Below are 26,842 nucleotides of genomic sequence, written 5' to 3' on the forward strand. Positions count from 1 at the left end.
TTTAATGTTGGCTAATAAACCAGCATTGATTTAGTTTAAAAAATGTGACTAAAACCAAGAAGATAACAGGTCAGCCATCTTACATATAAGGCTGATTTAAACTTTTCCTGTTCCAGGTTCAATCTTTCTGTTACCATCTTTATTGTAGTGTCTTTTACAGTTTGCTATTAATTGTTGTTGGTTTTTTCTTTCTAAACTATAAGCCCCTTACGAACAATGACAGTTTCTTGTTCTTTTTTGTAACTCCAGTGCTGATGCATTAGATTATAAATATTTTTTGAGTGAATGAACTACTCCAGCGTCAGAAAAGGAACATAAAATGAAAACAGTAAGCATTGTATTAGCTTGTAACATATGAAAATGAGACTGATTAATGTCTATGGGAGACGATATAAGAACACTATGCTTGTTCACATTTTCTCAAAACTAAGCAAGGTTGTTTACTTTCATTATTTTAGTAAGCCTCTGAAAGAGTTTGATCTGATATTCTTTTGGGAACTGAAAATTTGGTGACATTGTAGCATCCTCAGAGCTATAGATTTGATGTGCCAAGTAAACATTATAGTGTGTGTGTTTTAGAAAAATTACATAGCAGAAATTATGAAACAGGTTCCTAGGGGTTGGCAAAGAATTGTTTTCCTTTTTAAAATATTACCTTTTCTTTTAACAGGATTTTTTTAAAAAAATGAGCAGTTTGCTTTGGAAATAGAAATGCTATGGGCTTATTTGGATAACATGATATCTAATTGTTTTATTCAGGCAATTTATTTTGCACAAATATACATGTAAAAATGTATTGCAGAAGCTTGTATGAGGTATTTTCTCATTGCTTAGTGAAAGGTTAGGGTAATCCAGAGAGCATCACTTCTTCCTTCTTCAGACTCTCTGATTTGGACCTAGAAGCAATTTGGACCTTCTGCCTATCCTACAGAAGATACTGTTGGTGATATGGAGGGGTCCCTCCAGCTTAGACAGTTTATAAAGTCTCTATTTTCACTGGAAATGAAATCTGGGAGGATAAGGCACAAAATAGTTTATTACAGTGACCATGCTGTAAAGGAAAAGGATAAGAAAAATGTGTAAATAACCTTGAATTCAAACATTCTTTAAAATTGGATTTGGAGATTTAATTAATTTTTAAAAATATAATTTTGATCTTACACATTTTATCCCCCTCAATACATAGGAGCTTGCTTTTTTGTGGGCATACATATTTAAAGTGGGTAATGTTGTATGCTTCCTGATTTGACTGTGTTTATTCACCATACAGACTTTTTCTATGTTCTTATTCATTCTGTCTGGAATTCTGTTTCCCAGAATGTATTTGTTGAAAACACATTGTCCTTTAAAGTCCTAGTATGTGTATGTTATATACGCCTATCATACATTTAAAAATATTTTACACAATTAAAAATTCTAGGCAACCATGTGTATGTGTGTGTGCATGCATATACATGTTCCTTGAGAATTATGTGTATCTATGTATGCATATATATATTTCATGTGCTTCCTTATTACTTTGAGAATTAGTTTATTTCATAGGAAGTTTAGTCGACCTTTGTAGTTCACAGTTCTCTTATCTAGCTGTTTTCCATGTACATCCAGCCACCTTTACTCAGTACAAGAACAGGAGTGAGTGATTTCTTCTTTTATTCCCACAGGTTGTTGCTCTCATAGTGCATATCTTCTGCTCTCTAATTCCTGAACTCTTGCTGGGTGTAGTGGTCTTTGATTTCTAACTGGATATTAAGGGCAGAGTCTTACTGCTCTTTGTACTAGCTGCTTTTTACATGACAAGGTTTTTGTATTGACTGTGTTACTTTTAAATTTTAAGTTCTTATTGCTGATATTGCCTATGATATTCTTATGTCTTGAGACTTTGTGGGAGTAATACTGATTGTGCTCAACTTAAATAAAAGTTAATAAGAATAAAAAGTATTAAAATAAAAGAAAATATCAGATGATTTTTAAGGCTATATTTTATACAGTGATGCTAAGTGGCATTTTATGTATTTTGGTGTATTTAAAAAACATCTTTGTTGATATAATTCACAACCATAAAATTCACTCAAAAGTGTATAATTCAGTGTTTTTTTGGTATACTTACAGAGTTTGCAGCTATCAAATTTAGAACATTTTCATTACCCCAAAAGAAACCTTGTGACCTTTAACAAATAGTCATCAGCCTTAGTCAACTATTGATCTACATTTTCCTATATAGCTTTGCCTGTTTTCTAAACCTTTCATGTAAATGGAATCATACATGTCTAGCTTCTTTAGCTTAGCATGTTTTCAAGGGTCATCTATGTTAACATTATTGCTTTTTTTGCAGAATAATATTCTGTTGTACAAATACATAAGATTTTGGGGATTGCTCAGAAGTTGATAGATAATTGGATTATTTCTATTATTTGGCTATTATGAATAATGATGCAATGACTATTTATGTACAGGTTTTTGTGGAGACATGTTTTTATCTCTTAGGCACATACCTAAGACTTGCTGGATCAAAAATGATAATTCTATGTTTAACTCTTCAAGGAACTGCAGACTGTTTTCCAAAGAAGCTATACAGTTTATAGTTCTGATGTAGTCCAATTCATGCATTTTTGTTAATTATACATTCTGTATTTTAAAAAAAAGTTTTTGTGCCAAAATTATTTTATCTGCTAGTTTCTAAAATGACAAGATAAAAGATTCACAAATTTATTTTATTTGCTGGATTTTTTAAACCATAGCATGAGTTGGAAAGGGTGCTGTATTTTCTCTTGTGAAAGAATCCACATATTTAACCATTCTTAAATTATTGAATATTCATATTATTCCCATTACTTAAAATAATGGTTCAGAAAATGTTTTTAAATCATTATGTACATTTCAGATTACTTGCTCAGGGTTAATTCTTAGCATTGTAATGAATCAGTGATATAAACTTTTTAAAAGCATCCTTTTTTAAAAAACTTTGATTTATTTATATTTGGTGCTGAGGATCGAACCTAGTGCTTCACATGTGCTAGGCAAGCACTCTACCGCTGAGCCACAACCCCAGCCCCAATGATATAAACTTTTAAAAAGTATCCTGATGTGTATCGCCTAAATTTCTGTCCAAAATGCTATACCAATTTATACTTCCAAATACATGAGAATATCTTTTACTATACCATCATCAGCAGTAGGTATTGTCATCAAAAACTTTGCCAATTTTATCGAGGAAAAGTATTATCACACTGTTTTAATTTTGCATGTCATTGAATAGTGGAAAAATGACATGTTTTTCATTTTGTTTTGCCATTTATATTCCTTCATTTTTCATTTTGTCTCATACACTGCCTGTGTGTGTGTTTTCTTATTATTTTGAAATTACTTCATTGAGGTGAACTTAGAGTATATCTTCAGGAAAAGAAAAAAGTATCAGAAGATTTATATGTTCTGGAATTATTTGAAGGAATCATGAAGACTGAGTAGTCTTAATTTAAATACTTGGGCAATATGTAAGTGCATGTATTGGAAATTCATATGTGTGTGTAGTTTCTTTGTAAGGAACAATGGAAGTTCCTGTGTATATATTTCTGCAACTTGTCTTAGATCACTTTGTACTAACATCTATTATCTACCTCATATTTTTAAATGCTGTATATTATTCAGTACTATATATTTTCCATATGTATATTATATTACATGTGGTAATTGTGTGAATATATCTCAAGTACTATAGAAATTGTAGTTTATGATTGTTTATATTTTTGTATTAGCATTTATTTTATATAAATTTTAGATATCAAAACCCCTCAGAAGTTGTATATGTCAGTGTTAATGTGAGGTGAGGGCAAGGTTTGCATCTCATGTGCCTTTTGTCACAGCAGGCTCTGCTACAGCCTACAAGTTGTAAGTCCCCACTAATATCATTTCAGTGCACTAATGCTGCCAGACCAAACCATTGAGCCATCTAGAGGTAGCTTTCTGTCAGAATGGTTGTGGGAAAGATTTACTTGGAAAAAGTAAATGTTATAAAACTAAAGAGTTATATGATTTTAAAATATATTAGAATTTATTTTTGTCACTACTTTAAAAGTTGCCATCTTTTGATACCTAACCCTTGTTTTAGCAGAATAGCCATTCTTGAAAATGTTTTTGGGCCATCTCTTTTGTAGATATAAAGTCTGTGGTTCAGTCTTTATCTCATGGATTGATTTTTAGATCCAGTCGACCATATTATTTGGGATCAATTTTAGTGATTAAGGGGTATGATTAAGATGGGTAGCACTAGTTTTAGTTAAAACAAGTGAAAACATAAAGTGATTGATTTTCCTTGGCCCCTAAATAAATTGTTTCTAAATATTGATTAAAAAAGCTCCAAAAGGGATTTTAGTTGAGTCAGTTTGTATTATCTCAAGGAATTTTATGAAGTTTTATAATTACTTTAAATCTTGTGTGATAATGATTACAACTTTAAGAGTATAAAATAAACCCTCTGAAGGTGACTTTTAGATAGTAGTAATAGGACAGTTATAGACCTGTGCTCTTCAACTCTTCAAACCCAGTTAAGTTTTATTGTTTAAAGTGAAAACCTGGACAACTGACTTTTCCTTTGTAGATTTCTATGTTTGTAGAACTATAAACTGTATAGCTTCTATGTTATTCAACTGGAATATTTAGTTTTGTAAACTCAAACCCTCCAGATCCGAAGGTGCAAATAAAATAATGAGGGCTGACTTGTCGTGTTATCTGTACATGTTTATCTTTGTTGATTATACTTTTACAATCATATTTATGTACTTCCAGATCCAAGATAGAGAAACCAGGAATGTGGAACAGGTTCTGTTCAGGGAGTTCATGTTCCTAGGTGACCTTTAGATGGTTGGCAGTCCACCTAATCCTTTATGTCCATATAGGTTGCTTTTCAGACTAGAGTATGCCTTTTTCTGATTGTCAGCTAGGCTATATAAGATTGTATTTAGATAATATAATTTAAAACATTATTTTAATTATCATATAGAAAATATGGGGAACCCCAAGTAGAGAAGAGACTTTGGAGATTGGGGAGAATCAGTAGGATTCTTCACTTCTCTTTTAATCTAAAATTTAAAAAATGAATGGACCTGATTTTTGGTGTTTGTGTACTTCATATGAAAACTTCAAAGGTTAGGATATTTTAGTGACTGGGAAGAAACTGGTTGAAAACAGGAGTATAATTCTGTCTTCAAAAATAACCTTGTCAAGTTATACATTTAAATTATCCCAGTACTCATAAGTGGCTGAAAGTTTATAATGCATAGACCATTTATGAACTTATTTCTGCTTTTACATAATGATTGAGTCCTTTAAATATCAAATGTTGAATAATGTCAGCTAGTTTGTATCACATACTTGCCTGATGAGTTTCCAGTTACTTTATCACCTGATGCATTTCCAATAAAATGAGTTTCCAACATTTAAGGTAGAAACAAGGTTTTCAAAGATACTTAGAATCTTTAACAAATTTGTTTTACAAAATTATTGTCAGAGGGTACAATTTGTTTTATAGATATGCAAATGCATTGCATGCTTGATTTCTATTCCTTGTTTTTTTTTTTTTCCTATTGTAGTCAAAGATTAGAAATTCGAGCACAAGTTGCAGATGCCTTCTTGTCTAAGTTCCAACTGACTTCTGATGAAATGAGTCTTCTCCGAGGTACAAGAGAAGGGCCAGTTACTGAGGTATCCTTGCTTCTATTAGAATAACTTTAATTTAAGAGTGTAGCAGCTACACATGTTACTTTAAAGCTTATTCTAAATTGAGAAATTAAGATGCACATTTTAGCTTTTAATTTTTATTTCTCAGAGTTACATTTGTATTTTTAAAAAGTCAGGGTACGACACAACTTATAAAGGAACCTGGGGCTGGGGCTGTAGCTCAGCGGCAAAGTGCTCACCTAGCACGTGCGAGGCCCTGGGTTCGATCCTTAGCACCACATAAAAATAAATAAATAAATAAATAAAGATATTGTGTACAACTACAACTAAATATATATATATATATATATATATATATATATATATATATATTTAAAAAAAAAAGAAAAAGAAAAAGAAACCTGCCTCACTGTTCCATTCCTGTCTCTTCAGTCTCATCAGCTGGTTTCATCCTTGTTAACTGCTGCTTTTGCAAATTCTGTTCTAGATCTTGAATTTAGAATATATTTTTGTTATTTATTGACTGTTTTATGTTGATTCACTATCATGAAATATGATTTAGTCTTTTACTTCCTCTTCTCCTCCTTAAGCACAACAGTACACACCTGTGTTCTCTTTATCCCCTCCGCAGCCCTCAGTAGTCTCATCACATTTCCTATTTGTGAGTCACAATGAGGTCACTTTGAGTAGGTGTTTCTTTCTTTCTTTCTTTTTTTTTTTTGATTTTTTTTTAGTTGTAGATGGACACAATACCTTTATTTTATTTACTTATTTTTGTTTGGTGCTGAGGATTGAACTCAGTGCCTCATATATGCAAGGCAAGCACTCTGCTGCTTAGCCACAATTCCAGCCCGGAGTAGAAGTTTCTTATTTTATAACTTCTATCTTTCCTGGAGTTGGAAATTGCTTATCTTTTCATATAATTGACTTTTTAAGCTTATGCCATTCTTTGCAAACTGACCAACAGAATTATGAAACCTCTCAAAATGTTAAATAAAAAAGAGAAATTTCAGGGTTTTTTGTTTTGTTTTTTTTCCCCTTGAAGACAATGTGGTTTGTTCCAGAAAAGAATATTTTGGTCTCCTGATTGGAAGGAGCTATATAAACTTAAGCCTGATGTTATCAGGGATCAAAGGGCAAGAAGGGTTCTTGAGGTGGTGATGGAATCTCACTGAGTGTCTCAGTAGTACATTTTCTGGAAAGTAAGGCTCTAATATGTTTTCCTTAAGGAAAAAAAAATCAGTAATCAGTTCAGCATCAGTCAATTCTTGGTATGTAATGAGCGTCTTTTATGTATCCAGCTTTGCATTCTGTTCATGGGTAAGGGGGAAGGAGAAGAGAATGGCTGCATAGCTGACATATAAAACAGCATCTTCAGCAATTAGAGTGATGTGCTTAAGTCATAGATATGTAATAGTGGGCGTGTTTTTGCTTTTTGTGTTAGTCTTCAGGTTTTCATTTGTCTCTCACTAGATTATACACTTTTTGAGGACAGGGACTTTTGTCTTTAGAAATTTTATATTGCTGGCAACTTAGCATGCTATTTGGTACATGGAAGGCATCAAATTAATGTGTCTTAAAATGTGAAGTGATACCTCTTATACTTTGTATAAAAATTGGAAGAAAGTTAGGATTGGTATAGAGAGACTTCATTAGAATATATGAAAGTCTGTCTTCTCTTTATAGTGATCTTTTAATTTAGAATAATATAATTTTACCTGACAGCATGGACATATTTAAAGTCATCTTCTTAATTTTAAAGGATTTCTTCAAGGCATTGGGCCGAGTAAAACAGATTCATAATGATGTCAAAGTTCTCTTGCGAACAAACCAGCAAACAGCAGGGTGAGTAACTGTTTCCTGCACTAGTAGTATTGCTACTTATGTTTCCAAAGTCTCAGACACTTTAGATTGTATTTAAAACTATATGACATTTTGTGAAATAAGGACTTAGTCCATTATTATTTATCTTTGGGAAAGACAGAAGTTATACTCTGACATTAGTTATACCCTAGTAGTAGTTGATAAGTAAGTGATACTATTAAAATTTGACATTTATTTAATTAGAAAAATTATTGAAAAATTATTCTCCAAAATGAAGTTAACATAGGATAGCTAAATCATTATGTAATTAAATAAAAATAGTTAGGTGCTTAGATATAGCTATTGACTGAAAGTTTAAGTTTGTAATCTTCAATTTATTGTTTTTTTTTTTTTTTAGTTTAGAAATTATGGAACAGATGGCCTTACTTCAAGAAACGGCATATGAAAGACTTTACCGGTGGGCTCAAAGTGAGTGATTTCCTTCATGTTGTGTAGTTTCATGAATATCAGTATTTGATAATTTTATTTGGCCTTTATTTGCTGTAATTAGATTTTAGTAATCAAAAGTAGTTTTGAAAAGAAAAGTGAACTTTACATTTGAACATATTGTCTTCGTGTTTATATCATGAGCATCTGCTCTCAGCCAAGAGCATATTTGATGAAGGATGATGATAAAAAAATGAAGGCAGTGTTTCTGTTTTAGGTTATCATTAAAGCTGATTGGGCATCTCTTGTTATTTACATAAAGTTACAAATGATGAATTCATTTTCTTTTTCCACTGTAACAAATTACCACAAACATAATGGCTTAAAACAATACAGATTTATTATTTGGCACTTCGAAATCAGGCATAGTCTCACCATGCTAAAACCCAAGTGTTGGCAGGGCTGCTTCAAGGGACGGTCTGTTGTTTCCTAACTCATTCAGTGTATTGGCAGAATTCAGTTCTTGCATTTGCAGGATAGAAGTCTAAGTTTCCTTGCTGGCTGTCATTGAGGGGTTTTCCTATTTTCTTGAGGCCTCCTGCATTCGTAGGCTTATGACCCCCTTCTCTGTCTTCAAAGTCAGCAGTGATGAGTCAAATCACTGTCTCACTTTGAATTTCTTCTGCCTCTTTTCCCACCTCATATCTCTGACTAACTCTTCTTCCATTTTAAGACTGTGTAATTGCCTTAGACCCAGTTGGGTAATCAGAGAAAACAATCCTACTTTAAGGTTTATCACCTCAATTACTTTGCCAAATCCTGTTTGCTGTGTAAGGTATCATATTCACAGGTTCCAGGGATTTGGTTGTGTGTAACTTTGAAGGGCTATTATTTTGCCTACCACAATACTCTATTTACATTTGTTTTAGGATGTTTCAGTAAATTGTTTGCAAAATAGCATGTTAAAACGAGAGAAGATAGTTGAAATGAGCAAGAGTGGAATAGGTACACATAATATTTTACTGTGTGTTTCTACCAGCTCACTGTTGGAAGGACCTGGAATTAAATCTAGTTAGCCAGTTACACCTGTACTACTGTACTGGGAAAACCCAGTGCTCTGGTTTGGATGAATTTATCTTTTTTTTTTTTTAAATATTTTTTTAGTTGTAGATGGACACAATTTCTTTCTTTCTTTCTTTCTTTCGTGAGGATCGAACCCACTGCCTTGCCCCTGAGCCATAGCCGCAGCCCCTGGATGATTTTATCTTTGAGCCTGCTTGTTTTTCTGCCTCTCTTCTTCTTTACATTGTCTGCTCCCATCAGGAGTTGTCTGACTTTCTCTCTTGGAATTCAAATCCTGTCTCAACTTTCAAGTTAGTGCTAGGGTTCTCTGTCTTCTAGAATTATCCATAACTGTAGTAAAGCATAGTGACTTCCCCTTTCTGAACATTAACCTCTGGAAATATTTATTTAGCATCCAGAATTATGCTACACTGTTATGATATAACTTTTCACACATACATCTTATCTCTCTAGTTGGATTTCTACTTTCTCAACAGCAAGGACATTGCCTCACATTTCTTTCTGCGATCTCTACAGATGACATAGTGGTTCTCAACATTTACCATTGGACCTTGAATACTACATTCTGTGGAGCCACGTAGAGATGCTTGGGTTTTTCTCAGTCAGTGCATGCTAGAAAATAAACTATTGGTGCAAGGTCCTCATATACCAGAAGATTGGGAATTTCTGAACAAGTCATAAGTTCTTTGAACATAGTAGTTACTTGTAAGCACTTTATGGATAAAATTGAATAGTAAAATAAGGAAAATGTTGACATAGAGATTTTTTAGTTTAAAATGTAAATTTTTGGGGTCTGAGGTGTAGCTCAGTGGTGTGGTTAAGTGCTTGCTTCACATGGGCAAGGCCCTAGGATTGATCCCCAGCACCACACACACAAAGTTTCATAAAATCCAAACTATTTTGAAATCATAATTTTATTACCATATATCAGTTATTCACACTAACATTTTAGCACACTATTTAAATATTGCTCCTGAGGAAATGCACTGGTAATATATTTTTAGTGTTCCTTTCCCCTCCCTTATACTACCATGTATATGACAGTAATTCAGTAAATGTTTATTCATTGATTTTTTTTTTCCAGAACTGTAGTTTTTCTGTAATAAAAAAATACAGATCTGGAGTATGGTTGACAGCATTTGTGGTTATGTAAGGTTATATAAGTATTTAAACTTACTTTTCTAGTTTGGTTGACCATATAAAATAGGTTTTGATTGACATATTCTCTACATTTTAAAAGCATTTTTGCTATAGAATTTAGATTGCTGGTATACAGTGGACATAATAAATATCCAATTTTAATTTTAACAAAGGTTATAATGTTGTTTTACAGGTGAATGCAGAGCATTGACACAAGAGTCATGTGACATATCTCCAGTTTTAACTCAGGCAATGGAAGCCCTACAGGATAGACCTGTGTTATACAAGTAAGAAGGCCCTACATTATAGACATGTATTATATAAGTAATTTTCTTTGATAATTTTTATTGATTTTTTAAATACTAACAAATTCATGTATAATAGTTTAAGTAATTATGCTTTTCAGTGATATTTTCACCCTGTTGTATATTATTTGAATGTTACTTGCTACAGAATACAATATGGATGGGAAGACCAAGGTGTCCTGTATCTAGTTGTCCTCCTAGATATGTGGAGGTTGAGTGGCTTAATTAGCCTGTTATCTCATTAACTGCCTTATAAGTCACTATAACTCCTATATCAACTTTTCCTTTGAGAAGACAGTCATATAGGGTCTGTGAGATATAATCACCCAGAGATGAAATAAGAGTATTTCTATCAGTAGGTTCCATCAATAGGATTCAAGTAAAGAGAGGATCCTGGTCTTTGACCTTATAAATTATTACCAATCAAGAACTCCATGGTAATGTTTTAGATGAGAATCCTATGCATTTAGCTTGTTTATTTATAAATCATCCTGTATTTTATTATTTCTCATAAAATAAAAAGTAAATATTTTTTTTTTTAAGTGCCTGGAGTAGTATGAAAATAAGCTTTCAGAAACCCAAGTAAACAGCCAAGGAACTTGTACAGAGCCATTGATCGGATCCTGCTCTGAAACATCTCTTTCAGAGGATTTCTTCTTTACTTTCTGATTGGAACATTACTTATTCTATCATAGACTCAGAGAACACAGGGCTTAGGATGTAGCTCAGAGTGCTGGGCCAGCACATATAAGGTACTGACTTCAGTTCCCAGTGTGTGTGTGTGTGTGTATGTGGGGTGGGGGGAGTTACAGAATACAAAGGTTGGGACTTCTGGATAAAATAGCAACACTCTAGTGTGTTAAGCACTGTTCTGAATGCTGGAGACACAACATCAAACTGCTTTATTTTATAGAAACAGACATAAGAAAATGCATTTTAATAAAATATACTAATTGCTGGTTTAGAGGGAGAATCTCAGGTGTTGGGTTGTTCACATATTCTGGGATAGGGGAAAGAAATGATCGTCAGGGAATATTTCCTGAGGGAAAGAGTTATAAAGTGATTTCTGTGGTTGAATAAGTATTTTTCATGGAAGAAGCTACTGAGTAGAACATCCCAGCTTGAGGAAATAACAGGTGCAAAGATGTGGACTGAGAGCGAACATGCGCTTTTGGGAGATTCATTGCAAAAGTTTGCCCTTGATTTAGCAGTAAGAGCCAGATCATAGTACCCTGAATGTTGTGCATGGTCACTGTTGATCAGCAGCTTAGCAGCTTGTTTCTACTTTGAAATTTCTTTCCAGTATTTTTACTTCAAGATATTGGCAATGATTATAAGTCTCTTGGTATGTAAAACATTTGGTGTTTAATTTTAATCAAGTGTTAGTTAACATTGTCTGCAGATTAATATTTGTTCATAAGGTTTTGTTCTAAAAGATGCTTCTGTGCCTTTTTGTGTTTCAGACACATAAAAAGGACAGTTGACTTCTCTAGTCAGCATTTTTACAGAAATGTAACTTTTCCATTTCCCAACACATACTGTATATATTAATGGGATTCTCTGTGCTCTTTCCCTACATGCATACAGCATGCAGGGATTGTATCCATCCATCCTTCTTCCAGTCTCCACCCTGCGGCCTCCTTCCCAATCTCTAGTAATCACTGTTCTGCTTTCAGCCTGACTTTTTGTTTGTTTTCAAGTGTGACAAAGAACATACAATACTTGTTTGTTGATGTCTGGCTAATTTCACTTATGATGTCCTCCAGTTCCATCCATTTGGTGCAGATGACAGGATTTTATTCTCTGTGGCTGAACAATGCTCCATGTTTGTATACACCATATTTTCTTTATCTGTTCATCTGTTGATTGAGTCCATATATTAGCTGTTGTGAATAGTGAAGCAGTAAACACAGACATGTGTGTATCTCGTTTGCATTCTTACCTCATTTCTTTTGAACATCCAGGAGTGGGATAGCTGCATCACATGGTGGTTCTACCTTTAGTTTTTGAGGAACCTCCCTACTGTTTTCCATAATGGCTCTTATAACTTATATTCCCACCAGAAGTGTATAAGAGTTCCTTTTTCTCTACATTCTCATAAGCACTTGTTACTTTTCTTTTGCTAATATCCATTCTAACTGGGGTGAGGTGGTACTCACTGTAAGTTATCATTCTTGATCAACCCTTGGAAAGAAGCAGTTCAATATGAATTCATAAGGTGAATTTTTGAGTAAGATTTCTTTTTTGGGTGGGGTGTGGGGAGTACCTGGATGGAGCCCAGGAACACTTTCTACTGAGCATTAACTCCAGCCCTTTTTATTTTTTATTTTAAGATAGGGTCTTACTGAGTTGCTTAAGGCCTTGCTAAGTTGCTGAGGCTGGCCTCAAACTTGTGATCCTCCTGCCACAACCTCCTGAGCCAGATTTCTTTTTAAATTTGTAGTTGTGAAAATTCTTTCTCGTTTTTTATTATTGATATTTTTATATATGACAGAATAATGCAATACAATTTATATTACACATATAGAGCTTATTTTTTCATATCTCTGGTTGTATACAAAGTATATTTACACCATTTTGGGTCTTCCATACATGTACTTTGGGTAATGATGTTCATCACATTCCACCATCATTTCTAACCCCCTGCCCCCTCCCTTCCCCTCTCACCCCTCTGCCCTATCTAGAGTTCTTCTATTCCTCTCATGCTCCCACTCCCTACCCCACTATGAATCAGTCTCCTCATGTCAGAGAAAACATTTGACACTTGTTTTTTGGGGATTGGCTAACTTCACTTAGCATTATCTTCTCCAACTCCATCCATTTACCTGCAAATGCCATGATTATTCCTTTTGTTGCTGAGTAATATTCCATTGTGTATAATGCCACATTTTTTTAATCCATTCATCTACTGAAGGGCATCTAGGTTGGTTAGATATTGTGAGTTGTGGTGCTGAGCCAGATTTCTTAAGCAAGCCCTTGAAAGCTTCATTTTCCTTAGCTGTAAAATGAAGATACTGATGGTACATACTTTGCAGGGCTCTTGTGAAGATTAAATTGGTTTATTCACATGAGGTGCTTTAGAATATTGCTTGGCATAGCATTAATTTTAGATATTATTTATTTGGAAAGGAGATGACTAAGAAACTGATAGTTAAGTAGGGATGTATTTAAGGTCTATATGACAAGCAGGGGAAAAGCTTGAAAGATGGAATGGAGAGGCAAATAGAGTGGTAAAGGTTTATCTGGGAAAGACACATGCCAGGAAATGGGCAATGATGGCAAATTTAAAAGACTTTAAGAGGCATTAGGGAGTGGAATGGGGAAGTAGTTTTTTAAGAACATTTACTGGGATATGATGAATGCTTAAAAAGAGAAAATTTGCCTTTTCTTAAGTAATCATCTGTCTTCCAAGGAGTAGTTTCATTAAATTTAGGAAAAACTTAGTATTTCATGTTAACCACCAGATGGCAGTATTTGAACTTCTTTTAAGTTATGTGTAAAAGCTTCTCTGTACATTGTGTCTCAAATGTGTTATCATGTGCAAGAAAAGTATCAGTTATTGAAAATAACCTAACTCAAGTGTTTCTTAGGTAGTATATAACTGTAATACTAATGTATTATTTTAATAAATCAAGTACAGAAATTTCTTTAAAAAAAATTTATTATAAATGGAAATGAAAAAATAGATACCTTCTCTTTCTAAACCCTCAGAACATAACTTATTTGAGAATGTAGTAGTTTTTACAAAACTTATTTTTCTTCATTTTTATGTGTTTTTGTTGCATTCCAAAGAAAAACAACTATACTATTCTTTTATCACTTGACTTTTAATCAAAATCTTTCTTTTAATTTGCCTTTTAACCAGAATTTTATTTTATTTAATATAGATGAACACAATTAAAAAAATTACACTAGGGAAATTTTAGAATGTTTAGACAATATGAGTGTTTATAACCTTTATAAAGCAACATTTTGAAATTTTGAATTTTATTGGAAGAGAGTCTGATTTTTATCAAAATTTTTCTGTCTTTGAGAAAGATGTTTCATGGCCACGGATATTTTGAAGATTCTTCATGGCTCAGTCTGTTTTGCTTAAATTATATTTGTTTTGCAGAAGGATTATAATGTTTACTAATATCCCATATTATATCTGTTAAATTGCAGTGTTTACCTGGGTTGCTTATCCCCTCCCATTTAAAATAACCAGTGAATTTATGTGTTTCTGGTATAACTGTCCCCCCAGTGAACATCTTGGAACAGAAATCATGTTGTTTTTCTTTACTATGGTAGCATTTTAGGAAAGGAGATTAGTTTTATGTATTTAAAAAGTGAAAAGTTGGGCTAGGGTTGAGCTTAGTGGTAGAGCACTTGCCTAGCTCACATGTATGGGGCACTGGGTTCGATCCTCAACACCACATAAAAATAAATAAATAAAATAAAGATGTTGTGTCTCTCTAGAGCTAAAAAAAAATAGTTAAAAAGTGAAAGGTTTATGAATTTTTTACTGTAGTGGGTTGTCTGATCATAAGTGCCTTATTTCATAGGATCAGATACCTTATTCACATAGATCATATGTGTAACTGAAGAGTAAGAGATCCAAATAGAAGTGTGCATTTTGATCCTCATATGTTTAAAAAAAAATGGAGGGCGGTCATGTAGTTTAACAGGCCTTTCTGGTAGTGCATTTTCCCTTTCCTAGGCTGGTGTGTCACTGCAGAGAATTTCAAAACTATTTCCTTTTAATTGAAAGCAAAAACACACACAAAGAACCACAGTCTAGTTAATAGTGAACAGTCCTCAAAAAGGTTTGGATTCCTAAAAATTCTAGTTATTTGCCACTTCACTACACTTTTCCTTTTAGTTGAAAATAATACATCTCCCAGCTTTCTCATATTTAACAAAATGTGGAGTTTTCATTAAGTTAGCAACATGCCAAAGAATGCAGAAGTACCTAAGGAATGAATTCTGCTGGAAATCTTTGGGAAATGTTGGTAACTTTTGTTAAGGTATTATTGGTTAATAAAAAATAATTCTTAATATTTAGACTGGGAGAAAATGTTAGGAATTTAAAAGTCGGGGTGTGAAATCTGCTGACTTTAGGTTGATACAAATATTTTTCCTGCGTACATTAAAATAAAACTTTTAACTGGGGAATGGGTGTTAGGAATGATAATGATAAGAGCAGAGTCCAGTCAGTGAAATGGGTACTCCTGGCAGCTCCAGGCCATCCTCATAAATTGCTCCCCAAATTTTCCTGTCTTCCCCTCTTCCCTGTAGAAAAACTTTCCCCCATTTTCAGTTACAATAGGTGACTTCTAAATGTCTGTTAAAATAAGAGATATTTGTTATGTATGAATGATTGGTTAATAAACTTAAGGAACATCTAATCTCTATTTATTGGAGTTAAAATAAGGTTTTAAAAATGGATAACAATCTGGGGGGCAAATTTTAGTGGTAAGTTGTAATAGTATCATAAGGAGAATTTTTTAATGTAGAAGAAAAAGTTTTAATTTTGGATTACACAGTTCTAATCATAACCAGCTTCTGAGAATTAGGTATATGATTTCACATAAAACTCTACATATTTTGGACTGCAAAGAAACCAAAACCTGAAGAGTTCAGGATTCCCACCTTGACTCGATTTTCTTACTTTTGCTAATCCAGGATGCTATTCCTTGTTGCCATTGAGGAATAAGGAACTGTTTTAATCCCAGTCCCAGCATTCTTTCTTGGGAGAAGCATTCTTTCTTGTACTTTTAGACTTAATTTTCAAGATGCTAAACTTACCTCACAATATTTATTTTTTAATTTAAAACCAATATAACTTGAAAGAGAATACCCAAAGATGCTTTAACTGTGTTTGCTTATCTTAGAAATTATGTGATTAGCTTGATGTAATTTAGGAAAAAACCCCAAATCTCTCATATAACCTTGTCTTCTAGGTATACCTTAGATGAATTTGGAACAGCCAGGCGAAGTACAGTTGTTCGCGGGTTTATTGATGCTCTTACAAGAGGGGGCCCTGGAGGTACCCCCAGGCCCATTGAAATGCACTCCCACGACCCTTTGAGGTACAGTAATCGACGTCAGTAGAGACATCAGTTGATCTTTTTCCCAGGACATTTTTACTAACATGTAGTTGTCATTAGGTATGTGGGAGATATGTTGGCGTGGCTTCATCAAGCTACTGCTTCTGAGAAGGAACACCTGGAAGCCCTCCTGAAGCATGTAACAGCACAAGGTGAGTGCACAATTGGTGTTGTATTGCTAACACCAGGCAGAAAGCAGCACTAGGCTCTTGAGGCTCTCTATTTCTGTTCTTGTTGCCCATCTTCTTCACTGAGATAAACACTTCACATATAGATGGTCTGGTAAACATCCTCATTCCTCGTCCTTGCTATGACTCCCCCCACTGCATGCTGCTAATAGACTTCCTCCTCATTGCTGTCATCCTGTCATGCACAGTTCAGTTTTGTAGCAGACCCTCTTACCTTCCGCATCAAGCCTACGCTCCTCTGTTTTGCTCCTAAAACATTTTTGGAGTGTCTGGTGTATTATTTCAGATCCTCACCCTGACACTTTAAAGGTAAAAATTGGTATTAATTTCATTGTATCTGTGAGTAAACAGGCTGAGTAACTTGCTTACTGTCATTAAGTTGCTAATTCTTTTATTTCTATCACCAAGCATCTTTTTTCATTCTCATGAAACTGTTATAAAGAGGTTTTGTTACGACGTGTACTAAATGTACTTAAAATTTTTGTCTTGGTTTCAAGGGAGAACAATGACTACATTTAATAGCTGCTAATATCTCTAGAATTTCAAATCTTCTTAGTTGTGACTGCCTTCGAAGGCCTGGTTAGAGTCTGAGGGTTTGATGTGTAATTGAGAGATGCTCCCTTTGATAGGAAGTGAAGGGAAATATTTCATCTGGTAATACTTGATTGTTCTGTGTGGCTCAGCCGTACATCACTGTGGTTTATCACATGATATATAAGAGGCCATGTACAAATTGGTGATAATACTTTCATAAATTTCAGCTCTTTAATATTAGATGCTATATATATCTTAGATTGGCATATTCTCCATTTTTAAATTTTTAAAAATCTGTTATTATCCAGTTTAAAAAAATGTATTTCTTTAAAAGTGTTTTAGAAAAGTATACATGAGGGGCAATATTAAGAGGTAGAGAAAATAGTAATATATAGTCTACTTATAGTATATATAGTATGTAGTAGGATGTATAAATTAGATGAAAAAGGTTATTCTACAGCAGTGACTTAAATCTTCTGAGCCTGTTTCTTTATATGTAAAGATGAAGGTAGTTATAAGTAGTAAATGTCATTACCCAGTACAGTGCCTGATAAGTAGTTGGTATTTTAAAAATGTCAGTGTCTTCTGTGAGATTGCAGTGTTTGTTTTTCATCTTTGTCCTTGTCAGTTTTTGTGCCCTGTGCTGCACCTTGAAAAAGGTTTTTGTAGAACAAGTGCTAGCACATCTTCACATCTTCCTTCAGTTGATATGTTTCATGGTCTTTTTTACCATTTCATACAGTTACTCTTTTTTCACGATGAATGTTCATTTTATTTATTTAACAGTCAAAGGAATTAAGAAGACTTTTTGAGACACACATCAGTCATTGACACAATTAGTAATATGTTATTAAGACAACTAGTAATGTCCCCAAACATATCAAACTTAATACAATATTGTTAATGGTTATTTTAAATGTCACTAATGCCATTGATCCTGGTATTATTGTTAGCTTTTAGAACTTATGTGAAAAAGTTACATGGAAAAAATTTTTAATTTTGAGTACTTAATTTTAGGTGTTGAAGAAAATATTCAAGAAGTTGTTGGGCATATCACTGAAGGTGTGTGCAGACCTCTAAAGGTAAAATATTTTGTTTTTATATGTTAAAAAGTGTCTGGTTAAACAGTGCTTTATTCTCATGAGTTTAAAGAAACTGATAATAGCTTGAGCTAAAGCTGTTATTTTGTTAATACATTTACCAAGCTCAAATAAAGTACATTTAAATATAATCATTGTCAGTTTTTTCTCTAAGAAAGAAAATTAAAAATATTCTTAGTTTGCATATATTGACTTATTTTTTTACAGATTACTTCCCACAGTTATTTACACTAATCAGTTGAGAAAAGTGTTTTAAATTAAAATAACTAATGTTTTAATTCTTAAAGATTTCCTATGAAAATGTTAATTTGTTTTATTACTTCATACACAGTAATCTTTTGTTTATTATAGCAATAAATAATTATTAATCAACGGTTAAAATAATATTGTATACTATTATCATCATCAATATTATTTACATTAGAGGAACAAAATTTGGAATCAAACTTGGGCAGAATTTTCCATTTTACCATTTAATTGTATGTTGCTTAACTCTTCTGCACCATTATTTTCTAACACTTAACCTGAATGTGGGAATAACTGCTGTCAAGGGTCACTGTGAGGACTAAATGAGATAACTGTATACTTCCTAGTGCTAAACTTCGGAGCAGATTTTCTTTTCTTTTATTAGTATTTATGGAATACTTGGTAATTGTTGTCTTTTCTTTGTTGACTGATCTCAATTTAGCATATAGAAGTTGAAATTTGTGACTTTTGTGGCTTATTTATATCAAGAATTAAGGTTCAAACTAATTTCTTTCATTTCTGAGATTTTTCTTTATATTTTATCTCAGGAAAGAAAATCTCAGACAACACACCCAAATTTAATTATTACTATAACTTGATCATCTTTGGGTCCAGTTGTGTAACAACTATAAACAAATAGCAAAGTATTTAATACACGTTTCCCAAATGAACTATTTTTTGCCATAGTTTGATTTTCAGACATTTATAGCTCATATAAATGTTGCTTGCTTTGTATACTAGCAGTTATTAGAAAAGTAAAAAAAAAAAAGGAAAAATAAAAATAAGATTTTTTTCCCCTATGCTTTTTAGACCTTTTTATAGTCACTTACGGTTAAGTGAAACTCCTAGTCACTTTGATAAGTAAATTGTACTTTATCTGCCTTGCCTATCTCCTCCTTCCTTACTTATAGTATTATTTCTATTGCAGCTTTTCTTTTTAAAAAAGTAATTACATAAAAGATTATAATTCTTTGACATTTCAATGGATCTTATAGTTTCCTGTCTTAGTCTGATTAAGAAATGTTCTATGTTAAAATTGTTTAACACTTGGGGCTGGGGTTGTAGCTTAGTGGCAGAGCACTTGCCTCGCATATGTGAGGCACTGGGTTCTATCCTCAGCACCACATAAAAATAAATAAACAAAAAATAAAGAAAAAAAATTGTTTAACACTCATTACCTACATAAAAAATTTTATACTCAAGTCTGCCTTTGTTTTAAAATGTACTTAGAAATTCTTATTTCATTTTCCTTAAATGTATATACACAGAAAGGTGTTGATAACAATTATAGGACATTACTATGACCATCCCTGGCAAATTGTAATGTAAGATACCAAAGGTAAAAAAGAAATACAGTTAACAAATACCTTTTTTATTTGTAAAGTGTAAAAAGAATCCTTTTGGTTTCTGAAGTGGCAGAAATCTTAAATCTTTCCATATGCTAGTAATGTTTATTGCATACTGCAGAGAATGCTTTAGAGGTGTTCACAGTTGTTATAGTCAAATGAGCTTGGTAGTGATTTATTTCATGATCCAACAACTCTTGTACCTTCCCTTCCTTTATACACTCACAGAAAATGTTAACTATTGAAGAATTTTCCTCTTATGTGACTTCATTTGGCTATCTGATATCATCTTCAATGATGTAGTTGTTAGCTGAGGAAAAAGAAATCTTACTTTAATATTTTCTTTTGCAAGTATAATTCTGAATTTTTTCTTAGAAATTATCTGCTTTTGCATTCCATTAATACAACATTTCTTTCTTTTAGACGAACAACTAACCTTTTCTTAATGACATATGATATTAGATGTTTTGACTGCCTTTCTGTCAATTCAGTCTTTTTTCTTTGTAGGAATGATTTTTTTTAAAGGACAGGGGACATTTTGATTTTGAGACATTGTTTTGCTTTGTTTTCTTTTGTTCATTCTGAAACCCAACAGGACCTCATGCATACTAGGCAAGCATTTTACCAATGAGCTACATCCGCACGCAGCCCATGGAATTTTGATTTTTTGAAGCATAAAGAAATGGTCTCAGTGGTCATAGATACATTTGAGAATCTTCATTTTTTATTTGCTCTATCCTGTTCAGCCTTTTCTTTTCCAATAAAGAAAATTTCATAGGTTGTAGATCTAAATATTTGCAAGCATATGCATTAAGACATGATCTTTATACTTATTTCCTGTTTAAAAAAAATCTGTGCCCTAAACTTAAAATTAAATATATTGTGTTAGGATTCTATGGCTCATCAACATCCAACCCATTACTTTTGAAGGTGTATTCACTGCTAAGTTATAGCTAGAAACATCAGAATCCATACACACACACAACCTTTTGTTCTTTAAGCCCATGGGTAAGATGGTCCTTTAATGTAAATGTAAATGTAGATTCCTGAAAGATGCAGCCCTCATTTGGATTCTATTTCTTTTAATAAAAATTTAATGTATGTAAATTACAGTGGGTTCTATGAAAATGGGTGTTTATGAAGGTAAATGGTATGGGAAGTAGAGCTGAATACTGTACTGCAGGATACACTCATGGTGCCCCCAGGGACTACTGGAGACCTGGGGATGTTTTCCTACTCTGTGCCTTACCTGTGAGACTGAGGCAAGGGAGGCTTGTCAGTATCCCTTCCTGGCTCCCTTCTCCCCGGGTCCCCAGGAGCACCACTTCTCATGCCTCCTCACTCCTACTGGCTCTGGAGAAGAGAGCCACTGTTCCTATGTCTTGCCCAGCTTTTCTGCTGTTGGACTGCCTGTTTTGCTACTTTAAATGTCTGCCTGTCCCGTCCTTGCCCTTCTCATAGTACAGTTATGATTTACTGAGTGGTTATTATGTGCTAGAACTGTTATACAAACTTTAGATCTACTTTAAAGTTCTGATAATAATGTTTGTCCTTCACAGTCATTGCCATTTTAATTTCCAATCAGTCCTTGCTGCTACCACTTCTTGAGTCTCTTTTTATGTTTTTTATTTTTGTTTCTCTGGTCTCTGGTTGTTTTTCCTGATACTTCTGGCTTTTGCTTAATGGTTGGTCTCTTACTAGCTCTCATAAGACATGTTGCTCCTTTCTATGTGGCAGACAAATCAGTCTTGATGTGTCATTTGTGAATCTCCTGATGCTGCCGCCCGCCTCTGTCGTAGTGTCTGCCTTCACTGACAGAGGCCGCTTTCCCTCAAAGCCTTTGTGGCATGACCCTTCAGGTGGGCATTGCTTTTCTTTCCTCTTTCTTCTTTTCTCCCTCTATTCCCTCTGCATTTTTTTCCTCCTTTCCTGCCCGTCACTCCTTTCTCTCTGTCTGAAGAGAACTGGAATAAAGAATATTTTCCTGATGCTTCTAAATTCTAGAAGGCAGGTTGCCAGATAATCTCAGATGGTGTTATAAATCTGCTAAGGAAAAACTCTGTCTATAGTTAACAACCTTTATATTTTGCTCTAATAATTATATTTGATATTTAGAAAAAATATCATTTTATTGATGGAAGATATAATTTAAGTTTCCATGAGGCCTGGATCTAAAAAGAAATCATCAAGTGGAATTACGATTTTTAAATTCAAATGCCATTCATGATTTGCAGTATAGTGTAATTTGCTCTTCTGTTGCCTTATTCCAAAGGATCAATTTTATAAACACATCAGTGTAAAGATAAATTAATTTCTGTAATTCGAGAGGTTTTGTATGGTGTTACGCATACATTTATAAATCTCATTTTATCAGGTTTCATTTGTTGGCATTGTGACATATTCTGAAATCCAATTACAGAGAAACTTCAACTTTCAAAAGGATTTATTAAATATCTGTTATGTATGTGCTGTTCTACCAGATGCTGCAAAGATGTAAAGGAAGCAGAAAACACAGTGCAGTGTCTGTTCATATGTAGAATTATGAAAGCAAGAAGCTACAATATAAGTAGTAGCTTAAGGGCAGATGCAACATATAAGTAGATACATATCAGTGTGGTTGAGAGTGTGTTCATTAGCAATGAAATACAAGGGAAGAGAAAGATCAGTGAGAGATGGAATTTTAATTAGAGGAGAGTCCTCGTAGCTAATGTTGAGCCAGATCTAATTATTACCCCAGTAGTTTTATAGTTAGGTAAATATGCTGATACTAATTTACAGTTTATCTCCTTTCCTATACTCTGATTAATAGGAACAAACTTGGCACAATAGCTTAAGAAATTCTTTAATTTTGGGAGGAATATTTTGTGACAGAGCATTTATTTTCACCAATTATATGTGTTTTAAGAATATAGCAACTGATTTTGTGATTTATTGTTGAACTAAATTTATTTTCAAACTGGTAATAAACTTCAGAATGACCCCATTTTATGTGATATTTCTGATGATAATTGCCCTAAGCCAAATTCTGCAGATCACAGATCATTTTTGTAGAGTATACCTATGTTTAAGATGTTTATCATCTCTTATGACTTACTATTAGTAAATATTATTAAGAAAGTATTTTATGATCTCTGCATGAATGAAATTGTTCTTTCAATTTTGATGCTATTCATACCACATCATTAATAAAGAAAAGACATTTTTAAAGAAATGTTTAATTTTTGTTACATATTTTAATAGGTTCGAATTGAACAAGTGATACTTGCTGAACCTGGAGCAGTTTTATTATATAAAATTTCTAATCTCCTAAAATTTTATCATCATACAATCAGGTAAGTGGAATAATGAAATGTGCTTGTTAAATCCCTTGGGATATTTCTTATCAGTTAGAGGACAGTATAAGATATTTTGTTTTCATTGGGTGCTTAAGTGTAACTGGTAGAACCTCCACATGGTCTGATTCCTTATGTGCCTGTTATACCTGCATATTTACCTTGATGTCATTTCGCTTTCTTTCTTTCTTCTTTAAGCATAACCACACATATACAAACACACACAACTTGTATGACAATATAGATCTTCAAAGTATTTGAGTTTTCCTATATTAGTAAATAAGGTCCATGACAACTGAAGCAACTTTATAGGACGTAATGAGTGACATATCCTATTCTGGATGTAAATAACCTAAATTGTTCTTTAGCATTTGGTTTCCTATCAGTGATAAAATAGAGTGATAGTTTTATCTTCTCTACATAAAAGCAACTTTGTCTTATTCTAAAATTTGCACTCATTTTTGCTTTGCATGTCTTTTGGTAGTACACACTTGAGCAGTATTATAAATGTCACTGGAAATCTGCACTGTATGTGGAATTGTTAAAACAATGTCCTTCTAAGCTATATTTTTTATAATCTCTATATATTTCCATTAAAAATTATTTAAAATCCAGTATGCCTGTATCAGGATCAGAATTCCAACTGTTAAAACCCAAGAGGGTTATAACTGTCTGATCCAGAGAGGTTCAGGGATCACTAATTCACAGAACACCACAAAAACTACAGTGATGACTATCTACCTGTTAGAGACTGAGAGTAGCCACTCAAATGTCAATCTAAAAAAAGGACTTCACATCCCATTGGTAGATTTTCAAATAAAACTAAGCCACAGGCTATAGCACTAGATTTGGGTTAATATAACATTTTAGATACAAACTTATAATTAATATTCCTCATACTTTAACAATAAATTAGCTCCAGTTGTAATGAGTTAGACTTCTTAAAATGAGTATGATAAATACTTAGAAAACATAGGAGCAACTAAAAGCAAATAGACATAGTAAGTGGTATGTTATAAAAAAGTTATAAAGTAATTTAAAAAAATTGTTTGGTAATACCCATGATTGGTGCTTCATAAAAACCTATTTGAAGGTAATGACAACTTATTTTCTAATGTAGAAAATGCTATAAATAAAATCAGTTGGATTTTAAATATAATAATAGGTTTTTTAGGCTCTGAGAATTATAATTGTTCTATATTTGATCATGGTATGGAGGATAACAATCAAAATCTTTTGATATAGTGTTTTTGCATGTTCCTTTTCTACTTGGTGACACATTCCCTCATTTAGTCAGTTAAAAAGTTGACTGTAAACTTGTTGGTTTTCTAGTTGCTAAGGAAATAGCAACGAACAAAACAATTCCTAATCTTATATTCTAACAAGGGAAATGTATGATTTTAGATAGTGATAAGAGCCCTGAAGAGAAATATAGCAGGAGAAAGGAAATAGAAATTATAGGAAGTGACCGTGTATGAGTAGGTGCGTGTTTGTGACAATTTCTGAAGCTCTTTCAGTGGAGGTGACGGTTGAGAGTCCTGAAAAATGTGGAGAAGTTGGGCATGGAAAGATCTTGGAGAGGGATCTCCTATGCAGAAGTACATTGTTTCTGAAGCTAGGAAAAGGTTGCACTATGGAGACTCAGAACGGAGACCAGTGGTTGGACTCTATAATGAATTGGAAGGAGTAGGGGAGTCAGAAAGGTAGAGAGAGGCAGGTCATATGGGACTTGTAGACCAGGCTGAAGATCTAGATTTGACTTTGAGTCGTTGAGAAAGATTTGAGAGGATTTTGTGTGACCAGAGCTGAGTAATGAGTAGAGTTATTCTGGAAACTATGTGGATAATATAATGTAGTGGCATTAAGGGGAAGCAAGGCAGGTATTTAGGAAGCATAGACAATGGGTTAGACAAGAGTGATAGTCTTCAAGGTGGTGATTCTGGAGTCATTTTATGTTATAGCCAGTAGGACATAAATTGTTCAGGTAATGTGAGATGGGAGTAGTCAAGGATGAGTTCTTGGCATTTGGTTTGAATAAAAAGGTGGATGATATTGTTGCTTGTTGTGATGGGAACTGTTGGAGAGGAATAGGCTGATGGGGTGGTGGTGGTAAAGAGTCCAGTTCCGTTTGGGCCAAGTCAGATATGATATACCTGTGAACGTAGAGTAGAACTTGAGTGAGTGACATAACAGAAATGAGGGCCCAAACTATAAATTTGGTAGTCTTCAGCGTATAGGTAATATCTGAAACAATAGAACTAGGTAAGATTACTTAAGGAGTGAAAGAGTGAGGAATAAGGCCTAGAACTGAGTCTTCAGGCATGCCAGTGTGTAGACGTCAGGAAGAGGAGAAACTCATGAAGAAAAGTGTAGAGGAATTGCCAGTGAACTTAGGGGAAAAGCAGGAAACATGCACAGTCTAACCAGTGTACTTCCTGGATGTGGAATCCAAGAAACAAGGAATCTAGCACACTTAGATTCTGTATCCTTTCCTAGAACATTTCGCCCTAAGTCAGTAACTGCTCTGTTTTTGTATTTGTTTACTTTCCTTTGCCCTTATCACTGTTTTAGATCCAGTCTATTAAATGGGCTGTACACTTCCAAGAGATATAGCCTAACACATTAAGCAATCCCCTTGCCCTCGTTCCTCCTGACCTTCCTCTTGGAGCACTCTTGTCTTCCAGTCCAGGTGGTTACTCTCCAGGCCTACTGCATGGCTGTCAGGTGGGGTCCATCTTCTTCATCAGCCTGCTTCTTCACCATGTTGGCTGGCCCCAATTCCTTGTTCAGCTCTGAATAGTATTAATGTGCTTATAAAGGTGTAAGCATTAAATATTTATCAGAACCCTATAATCATAAGTGTATTAGGAAAGCTGGGGAAGGTCATGTTTGGATATGTGGTAGGAAAGAACTGTATGAAAGAGTTTTAACTCTCGTCTTCTATATCAGTATATAATACCTAGAACTAAAACAGCAATACGCAAATAAGCATGTTGGGTGGAAATATGAAGTGAAATATCAGAAGAAATGTCTGTAAGTATCTGGACCAGTTACTGAACACTAGTGAGTACTCAGTAACCGGTAAATTCCAGTCCTGAGTAACTGTAAATTACAACCAGTAACTCCAAAATACTGTAAATATATCTTGATATTTCTTCATTTTTTTCATCAAAGTATCAGTTTCTTTTTGCAATCATTTAATTTACATCCACTATTGCTTAATATATACATTTATTTTGAGGAAGTCATTTTGATTGTTTGCATAGGCATTTGTGGGAATTCTTTATAATCTATTTTAGTGTTTCACTTATAATATTTTTAATTGAAATATTTATTTCTTTTAAAAATACAGGTATTGTGACAGATACCTGTTTAGTAATTCGATTGTATTTTACTGTTTGCTTTAAACATTTTTTAACTGCTAATTTGCTTTCTTTGTATGAACTGTGTAAGAATCTATCCAATTTATTTCAGTTGTAGAATGTATTGAGATATATAGTATAAATATTTGCTTTTGTAGTAACTCACATGTAATATATAATTTATCAATAAATTT

General features: G+C 33.5%; 1 protein-coding gene across 1 annotated transcript in view; it reads left to right on the top strand.

The window, feature by feature from the left end:
* The window catches only part of Cog6 (component of oligomeric golgi complex 6), a 74,187-nt gene that overhangs the window by 10,101 nt on the left and 37,244 nt on the right, over positions 1-26,842 (top strand). The window contains exons 5-12 of the mRNA XM_046454222.2: positions 5,586-5,697; positions 7,436-7,518; positions 7,895-7,965; positions 10,340-10,433; positions 16,394-16,522; positions 16,601-16,692; positions 18,280-18,344; positions 23,195-23,286. Of these exons, the coding sequence (XP_046310178.1) occupies positions 5,586-5,697; positions 7,436-7,518; positions 7,895-7,965; positions 10,340-10,433; positions 16,394-16,522; positions 16,601-16,692; positions 18,280-18,344; positions 23,195-23,286 (738 nt within the window). The remainder of the gene's footprint in view (positions 1-5,585; positions 5,698-7,435; positions 7,519-7,894; positions 7,966-10,339; positions 10,434-16,393; positions 16,523-16,600; positions 16,693-18,279; positions 18,345-23,194; positions 23,287-26,842) is intronic.

This window comes from Marmota monax, unplaced genomic scaffold, assembly GCF_021218885.2.
Source record: "Marmota monax isolate L192 unplaced genomic scaffold, Marmota_monax_Labrador192_F-V1.1 WCK01_AAM20220418_F8-fsc00011, whole genome shotgun sequence".
Lineage (NCBI taxonomy): Eukaryota > Metazoa > Chordata > Mammalia > Rodentia > Sciuridae > Marmota > Marmota monax.